General features: G+C 39.3%; 1 protein-coding gene, 1 non-coding gene and 1 pseudogene across 2 annotated transcripts; 2 read left to right on the top strand and 1 right to left on the bottom strand.

Annotated features, from left to right (window-relative positions):
• Positions 1-231: 231 nt before the first annotated feature.
• Positions 232-302, bottom strand: TRNAW-CCA (transfer RNA tryptophan (anticodon CCA)). Its single transcript has one exon. It is a non-coding gene; the product is annotated as a tRNA-Trp (tRNA).
• A 1,997-nt stretch (positions 303-2,299) lies between these two features.
• On the top strand, positions 2,300-4,300 carry LOC114732351 (flavonoid 3'-monooxygenase-like; annotated as a pseudogene).
• A 952-nt stretch (positions 4,301-5,252) lies between these two features.
• LOC114732348 (protein MULTIPLE CHLOROPLAST DIVISION SITE 1-like) lies at positions 5,253-7,198 on the top strand. Its single transcript, XM_028919637.1, has 4 exons — positions 5,253-5,283; positions 5,373-5,535; positions 5,637-6,024; positions 6,706-7,198. Exons 1-4 carry the CDS (start codon positions 5,253-5,255, stop codon positions 6,880-6,882), a joined length of 759 nt encoding a protein of 252 aa, XP_028775470.1. The 3' UTR covers positions 6,883-7,198.
• Positions 7,199-9,197: the final 1,999 nt, after the last annotated feature.

The following is a 9,197-nucleotide window of genomic DNA, read 5'->3' as shown; positions in this document are numbered from 1 at the left end:
CAACTGGTTCAACTTTCTATTACATTAATGCTAAGATTAGCAGGACTATATTGGTATACATTTTCTGTTAGTTTCATGTCAATCTATGGCTATAAAACTAATTTTCCATGCTCAGAAATTATCTAAAAACAATTGCAACTGACAGGGAATGGTTTACATTCTACCAAAAACGCACACATGTTTGATATTCAAATTCAGTTAATTCAGTTAAAATCACTAAAAACTGGGAATTGAACCCGACGTGAATCGAACACGCAAACTTCTGATCTGGAGTCAGACGCGCTACCATTGCGCACGGATCCAGGAGTTGTCCCTGAGCACACAACAAAGATTATTTACTAGATAGAAAAGGAAGTTACACACGTCAAGCCTTTCGCGCCTGACGTGGGGCTTGTGGGCGCCATGAGAGATTGAGCAAGATGTGCCCACTTGTGGCTACGCTACTAGGGGTGAGCAAATAACCCATAACCCGCTAGTCCGCCCATAACCCAATAATTTTTTACCCATTAAAGCCCGCCCAATTAGCCCAAATAGAATATAATAAACGGGCTGACTTAAATGGGCGGGGTAGCCCATTAAACGGGACGGGCTATGGGTAAGGCTTCGGGCTGCCCATACCAGCCCATTTAAGTTTTATTTTTTTAAAAAAATATTTTTATTCTTTAGAGTTTAGACCTAGCTTCAGCCTTCAGCTGCCTTTCATTTCGATTTCACAAGCTTTCATTATCCGCTTCTTTCCATTCCAGTTTCCACTCCAGTTCGGCACTTCCACTCTTTCGAGTTTCGACTGAAGTACTGAACAGTGAACATTGAACAACTCTCTCAGCGTCACTACGTCTCCGCCGCCTTCGATCTGTGTCTGCGTCTGAGCTCCTCTGCGATTCGACTTCAAGCCAGCTGCCCAGTTTGCTTCTAGCTCCAGCGGTCTGTGAACTGTAATCGATTCGTCTGCGAGGGAGTGAGGCCGTGACTTTGCATCTTCATCTGCGACATTGGAGCTCCAGTGAATCAGTAATCATCTGCGAGCCTGTGACGCTGGGTTGCTGCATCTTCATCTTCGACATTGGAGCTCCAGTACTACGTCTTGCCATCTTCGAGTTTGAGTTCGACTTCTTGCCTCTCAGCAGCTTCTCGTGGTGGACTGGTGGCGGCATCCCTCGATATGTTGAAGATTGAAGCAAAGGTCGCTATCGCTAGTGCCTGGTAGCTCTTTGTTCGGTAAATTTTTGTTTTTGACTTCTCTCTGTTCCAGTGTTCCTCCATTTCGTTGTCTCTCTGTTCGGCTGTTCCAAATAATGACTATTGGGTTTGAATCATCTTGGTCGGGATGAATTTGGGGCTTCCGGGTAAAGGAAATTATTGAAGCAAATAATTTAGATCATGATATGCACTCTTCATACATCTCAATAATAAAGCAAATAAGCAATAATATCTCACCCCAAAAAAGAAAATAATTCAAAGACCAGATAAAATTTCAGCGCAAACACAGTCGACTTTTTTAACAGAGATGTACAATGTGCAAACGCTGAAGAGTCCCTCCACATATATTAAGTTCGTCCATTAAAAAATTTAAATGTTGGGATCTATTATTCTGTTTATGACTTACTTATATATAACTAAGATTACACTATGCTGAAAAAATTGTAAAAAAAAAGTAAAAAAATAAATGGGTTACCCATAACCCGGTCAGTCCAAACGGGCTACCCGCAAACCCATTTAATACGGGCTTAAAACGGGCTACTACCGGGTTATGGGCTAGCCCATGCCCGTTTATTCATAAATGGGCGGGCTATGGGCTAACCCTTGGGCTAGCCCAGCCCGCCCATTGCTCACCCCTATACGCTACGCTTGTGAGACGTGGGAGGAAAAGCATCAATCTGGTCCAGTGCAGTACGTCACCAGGGGACAAGGACTGCGTATTTGTTTAACATCATGCGCCGGCCCAAGATTTTGTTTCCGGGGAAATTAAATACATAAAATATAAATTGATATAAATATTAAGGCGATTGAAATTCTATAATATGCATCTACTGCTATCTGTCCTAAATTTGAGAATTAGTTTGAAGTAGCCGTATAGAAAATTAGTGTGCAATACTTTCTGTGATGAAAATATTTTAAACGTGCGTGATGGGATCGCCCTCACAAGTCAGGCGCACCAAATGCGGGCCTTCCGCTAACTTTTCAACCCCCTGATGTGTGGTGAACAAAAAACTTAAATAAAAATGTATTCAAGGAAGAAAAAAAATTGTAAATATCCTGTTCAATGCCCGCCAACGCAAACTTCCCAGCTTCCACTAGTTCTAAACACAAACCCACAGCTAAGATGGCAATACCAGTGGCAGGCGCATGGTTCTCAGCCGTCGCCGCTTTGCTCGTCCTCTTCTTGCTCCGCCGTCTCGGTCGGCCGAGGCCCAATCTACCTCCAGGCCCTAGAGCATGGCCCGTCATTGGAAACCTCGACCACATAGGCCCACAATCTCACAGGTCCCTCCATGTTCTCTCCCAGAAGTACGGACCCATCATGCACATCTGGTTAGGCTCCAAGTCCGTCGTCGTCGGCTCCTCGGTGAAAATGGCCAAGGCCTTTCTGAAAATCCACGATGGCTCCTTAGCATCGCGGCCGAGAACCGCCGCCGGTAAGTACACAGGTTTCGGCCACTGCAACATAGTCTGGGCCCCCCTACTCCCCATACTGGCGCCAAGTCCGCAAGGTTTGTTTAACGGAACTCTTCTCTCCCAAAAGCTTGGGTTCCTATGAGTATATCAGAAAGGAAGAGATCAGAATTATGGCGAATGAACTTTACAGTTCTTCTAGCAAAACCATATTCTTAAAGGAGTACCTCAACGTTTTCAACCTCAACATCATAAGTCGCATGGTTTTGGGGAAGACATACGTTAAGAAAACCGAAAATGCTATCATTACGCCGGACGAGTTCAGGTGGATGCTGGACGAGTTTCTGTTACTGAACAGTGGTTTTCTGAATATTGGGGATTTCATTCCCTGGCTTCAATTCTTGGACTTGCAGGGATACGTCAGAGGATGAAGGTCGTGAGTAAGAAATTCGACAGGTTTTGGGAACACGTATTGAATGAACACGGTGAGAGAGAAGAAAAGGGTTTAAGGATTACGTTGCCAATGATATGGTGGATCTCCTTTTGCAAGCTGCAGATAATCCCACTCGCGAGCTCAAGCTTCAGAGGCATAATGTCAAAGCCATTACTCAGGCAAGCACACTTACGTTTTCACATGAACTAGCTGGATGTTTTTACATGAACTACCTCTCTCTCTCTCACACACACAACACATTGAGAAAAACAGTTAAAAAAAAGTTGTTGTTTTTATAAGAAAATTTGGAAGTATTATTTCTAATATAGGAGAGGAAGACAATTTTAACGAGTTCGATCTAAAAAATTAAGAAAGTACAGTTATAAAATTTTGACAAAAAGAATATCTAAGATAAAAGAGCCAGCAAAATTAATTTAAAGATTTTATCCCTATTTCTCTAATTTTTTAAATTAAACTTATTAAAAAAATTTTCTTTTACTGCATTTCCCTGGTAAGAGTGTTGCTTTCTTATGCACGTACACATATATGCCCACAGGATCTTCTCATAGGTGGAACGCAGAGCTCTGCTATAACAGTGGAATGGGCCATGTCAGAGCTTCTTAAAAAGCCACGAGTCTTGAAGAAGGCACAAGAAGAGCTAGACAAAGTAGTAGGGACAAACAGATGGGTTTTGAAGAACAAGACATGGTTCAGTTACCTTACATTAAAGCAATCGTTAAAGAAACAATGAGGCTACATCCTGCTTTACCAACACTGATTCCGAGGGAATCCCGAGAGGACTGTAAAATTGAGGGCTATGACATTCCCAAAGGGACCCAAGTGGCTCTGAATGTATGGGCCATAGGGAGGGACCCTACAGTTTGGGTCAGGCCCAACGAGTTTGAGCCCGAGATCATTGGTGGCCCAACTAAGGATATTGATGTGCACGGTCATGACTTTGAGCTGTTGCCATTTGGTGCGGGAAGAAGGATGTGCCCTGGCTACCCTCTTGGCTTAAGGTGATTCTGTCCAGTGTGGCGAATCTGGTTCATGGGTTCAATTGGAAGCTTCCTGGGACTGTGAAGGAGCAGGACTTGAATATGGAGGAGACTGGTGGGCTTTCCATCGCCAAGAAGTTGCCTCTTGAAGCAGTGCTTGAGCCCAGGCTTCCTCTTCATCTTTATTCACCCGCTTAAGTGGGTGCATGTGTGTGTGTGTGTTTTATAATTTATTTTATCAGCTAATTATTGAGTAAGAATTAAATAAAATTAGCTGTGCGAGTTGCTGTGCTTGTATCTTGTATATTTTATTCGATTAAAATGTAATTTTCATTTCAGGTATTTGAGCCTATAAAATAAAATTTATCACAATTCGTATCTTCTTTTAATGAGTTTCCATCACTGGCGCTTCCACCACCTCTGCCCTGTGATTTTGTACAAATGAAACACGAGATGTGCAAATTTTGTCAACAAGATAGACACGCTTTCCGGTTACCAACTTACCATTGCGTTATGTCTCGGACCATATAAAATTTACGTTGTTCATAAATTATAAAATATAAATCATATAATTTATTCGAGAAAACTCCTCTATTAAAAATTTAATCACTAAGGACCTAAATGAGCATCAATAAGATCTGTATAAATTTTTTTTTAGGTTTTTTGACTAATTAAATTTTCAATGACGATTTTTCAACAATTTTACCAATTAATTATCTTAAATAAATATTTCATGAACTCGCGGGGTGATTTTAAGTTGGAACTAGGAAGAACACTGCAGAGTTAGCAGAAAGCAGCTTCGGGAAACAGTTTGAGAACCAGAGCCCTCCTCGACTCGAGCTCCTGGAAATGGGGTCGACAACATTTTGGGGATTGAGGTTTGAATGGATTTCTGTCGAGGTAAGTAGTCTGGTCTTGATTTGTTCAGACTTAGCGACTATGTGTTTGTCAGAGTTTCACAATTGTGTATATCACTATTGACCTCAATTCAAACATAGGCTAAGAGCTGCCTCCACAACTTCGTCTCCAGCTCCTCCTCCGGCCGTCGTTTTTCCAAAGTCCGGCGGAGAAATGAGATGTCCTTTTGCTGCGACGCGAGCGACGACACCTCTGGTTGAAACCTAAATTATCGGACGCTACTGCGATTTCCGGTAGAGAGCCTAGGGAACAACATTATTATGTAACTCATAGTTGCTTTGCCAAAATTCATGAGCTTGTTAGATCTCCCCTTCCCTCCTGGTATGCTATAATGCTAAGCCTTGTGTTGATTAATTGTTGCTTGATAGTTGGTAACTTATGCTTCTCAAACAAATTCCATTTTTGAACAGACGAATTCAACTCCAAGCAAGTTTTGGATTTGTTATGTGTTGCCATTGTTGTTTTGGTTACGGCCGTCCGAGCGTTTGCGGTGAGGAAGTCGAGATACAAGCGTCCTGGTTCCGTCGCTGATCTCGTGAGACGTGGCCAGCTTAGATACGATTCAAGAGGCATGTATGATTCTATTACCCTTTTGCCTTTAATCTTGTTAATAAAACATTCATTATCGTTTATCATTATATTTGATGGATGCTTCAAAAATCAAAATCATTCAGATCAAGGCCTCTCAAGTATGAAGACCCATTCAATAACCCCCTAGTAAAGGTTAGCAAAGGCAAATCAACCGTTGAGATGTGTGGAAAGCTTTACCGCTTGGCCCCAGTGACTCTTACTGAAGAGCAGCAAGCCATCCACCAGAGAAGGAGATCACGGGCCTACCGGTGGAAGCGGCCAACTATGTTTCTTAAAGAAGGAGACTCTCTACCTCCCGATGTTGATCCTGACTCTATCAGGTGGATTCCCGCCAATCATCCTTTTGCAACTACTGCTGCTGACATCGATGAGAACTTCGCGCAAAACAATGTCTATCAAAAGCATGGAGTTCCTTTGCGTATCCAAGCAGAGCATGAAGCCCTCCACAGAAAGCTCGAAGCCCTTGAAAGTGTAAGCATTCACTAAATTACTACACAGACACGAGGAGCCAGATAGTTTTCTAGGGAAGAAATACTTGGTTTTCATTTTTCGACATCCAACGGCAATTCCACCGGTATTGAATGCTCACTTTAATTACCCTATTACTATGATTACTGAACCAAGCAAACGCATAGGTTTCCTGATTTTGGATTATCAATACTAGAGCATGAGTCTTTGCAGTAAGAGTTTGTATATGAGTACTTCAAGATGCCTTCCAGTAAATACCAAGGTGATGGTTGTTGCATAGGAAACAACATAGGGCTATCTATCCCAAGTTATAACTTTTGAAAATTAACTTTTCAGTCTCTTGGGAGGAAAAACTACTTGCAGCTACAGTTCACTATATCAGAGTCTTGAAATCCATTTGAGCTATGAACCCAGGATGGTGACTTCGTTAACCAGCCAAAAAGTTAGCGTGTTTTGGTTTCTCTCCCAACATTAATTCATTTGTATGAGGCATGGAGCTGCTCTCTTGAATTTATTTATAGACTAGGCATGTCATATGTCTTTACATGCCGTATTATATTTTGGTTACGTGACAAAAATACTTGATTTCTGCAAATTGGCAGGCTTTTTGTCTTGTAAGTTTTCATTTTTCTTATTTCTTGAAATGTTTGTGTCTCGTTTGTAACATTTTTTCCCATTTTGCAGGAGCAAACACTCAACAGGTTGATGATAGATCCTACCAATGGTCAAGATTTTGATAGACCTTTGAAGTCCCACGTCAAATCAAATGGCCAAGCAGAGAAGACTTCCATTAACAATCAGGTGAGTGACCCAGATAAAGTTGAAAGTCCATCAGCATCTGAGGAAAACGCGGGTCCTTAGTTAGCATACCGCTCATCTGCCAGAAATGCTCAAGGTAAAGCTGCTTTGAGGGAATTAGTGAATCTCCACTTTAACATAAGTGTAGATTTGAATTTGCTCCGAAATTTTGCCCTGTTGATCTGGTAGCCTCAAAAGTTGCGATTTGTATAGGCGATGACTGTACATACTAAATACTGCATGTGCACTCAGCTCCCAACTTCTGCACTTGTTCCATCCTCACCACTAACAAAATTGATTGAAAAACCAACGGTGGGCAGAGGTTTTGGAATTTGCTTTATTGCAATGGTGATGAAAGTTTGATTTGGATTCTGGAATATGCTTTATTCATCCTGACATGAGTTTTGATGGTGCTCGCGTTTATGCGGTCGGGCGATCGAATGATTGACTGAACACATTTTCACACATAGACGCTAACGATTCCTCAAACATGTTCACAAGGTAGAATATATTCGCATGGATGTGGGTTAGGCTCACTATATCAAATACTCTTCCGGTCTCTAACATAAAACCTAATTGTTAAATTAGTTTTGATTCTAGATATATTTTTCATATTTATTAATTTTTTTAAATTATCCTTATAGATACTCCTTCAACTATAATTAAGTAAGTAAGGGAGAATATTAAGAAAGATGATTATGGTATTTTAGAAAAAAACATGTCATATTTCTTATAACTAACTAACTGATTTACTTAACTTTTTTAATATAATCAAATTAGTTAAATAGGTTTTATATAAAAGACTGGAAGAGTATTATACTTGAACTCCTATTTTTTGACAGCACAATTTCATTTTTACGTCATCTGTTTAAATTCCGTGTACTCAGTACCGTCACTACTGATTACTGTTTGTTTGAAATTTAAAAAGTATGAAAAAGGCTTTCTTGTGGGTAAGGAATAAGAGGGGAAAACGTGGGTAACTAAAATTAATAAAAAATGGCATTCGTTTTAGTTTGGAGAGTTCTGCTTTCGGTTTTGGATTTAGGAATTAGGAGTTTATTTTGACTTGATATACATTTTTTTCTGTTTTTTTTTTTGGAGAGAATGATAAAAAAAGTTGGAAATTACAAATCCCAAATCAGGTTTGGTAACACAATTTTATTTGGTATTGACAAGTCTGAATTTATAAATGACAATAAATTTTTGTTGAAATTCCTTGTTTGACATTTACAAAATTTTAGTTTTTTTTTGTTCATTGTCCCTTTTTTTGGGGGGGGAGTTAATTGAGTCAATCCGGCTATCTAATTTAGGACCTGTTTGGATATCATTCAAAACCATAATTTGAGAGTCAAAACCATGGTTTAGACCAGGTGATATCCAAACAGTCTCATTTTTATCAAAACCTTAGTTTGAGGAAAAACCTTGGTTTTGGCCAATGAAACCATGGTTTACTGAAAAGTGAGAATTTTTCGCCCCTGGGACTTGAAAATGAGTCATGTGAGTGATAATTAGGAATGTCAGAAGCTGCCAACCATTTATTTGGCAAAAATACCCACAAAAATTATTTCACGCCTGTTGGCCTGTCGATTGCTTGGACTTCGGGAGTTTCGTTTCTTGCTGGAACGCTAATGAAGCTAAACCAATTTTCTAAATATAATATCATTTAGTTTTCCCTTTGACCTAAAAAAAAAAAGGTAATATCATTTAGTTTTCACGGCTTTCTTAGCAAATGTTATCATTTTTCCTTTCCGCCAGGATTAGATTGTTCAACCGAGAAAATCAAATATATATACACATATTAATTATTTATTAATTACATTATCTAATATATTATTAATTATGCTAGTAAAAATATATTATTTACAATTTTATTTCTTCAAATTAAAATATATGATAAAATTTTTGTAATGTAATTATCATATTAACTTATACCTTTTTTAGTAATTTGCACATATAAAAAGTGATTCTAATAACAACTATCCAAACACTCTCACTTTATCAAAATTACTTTTTCACAAAATCTATTATTTCCAAATCTATTCTCTAGAAGCTATTCTCCAAACCATGATTTGGTTTCATACAAACACCCCCTTATACAAAATATGAAGAAAGTGATTGTTTCTTACGTTTTCCTTTAAAGCGGAATTAAAAGATTTAATTAAAAAATCGTTGAGGAAGAAACGCCAGTACTTAATAAACCATCGGTCATCCCTCGCCATCTTTTCATGTCAATATTGTTCTTATTCTCACAATCTTACACGCCTTGTTGTAAATTTTTTGGCCAGTAGTCCATGAAAAGTTTAAAAGTTGGATGTGTGTATTAATACGGCATTCGAAGAAAAAATAGCGCCATCATAATGGGACATTTCTTTGAGTTT

Source organism: Neltuma alba, unplaced genomic scaffold (genome assembly GCF_004799145.2).
Source record: "Neltuma alba isolate B1F8T4 unplaced genomic scaffold, ASM479914v2 tig00012905_pilon, whole genome shotgun sequence".
NCBI classification, from domain to species: domain Eukaryota; kingdom Viridiplantae; phylum Streptophyta; class Magnoliopsida; order Fabales; family Fabaceae; genus Neltuma; species Neltuma alba.
Note: the sequence above shows the minus strand (reverse complement) of the source record. Positions and strands in the feature narration are given on the sequence as shown.

Excerpts from the sequence above, each read along its gene's own strand:
- LOC114732348 (XM_028919637.1), top strand. The coding sequence starts at position 5,253 with ATGAGCTTGTTAGATCTCCCCTTCCCTCCTG. Across the intron at positions 5,536-5,636 it reads AGATACGATTCAAGAGGCAT|ATCAAGGCCTCTCAAGTATG; the intron begins GTATGATTCTAT and ends AAAATCATTCAG. Across the intron at positions 6,025-6,705 it reads AGCTCGAAGCCCTTGAAAGT|GAGCAAACACTCAACAGGTT; the intron begins GTAAGCATTCAC and ends CCCATTTTGCAG.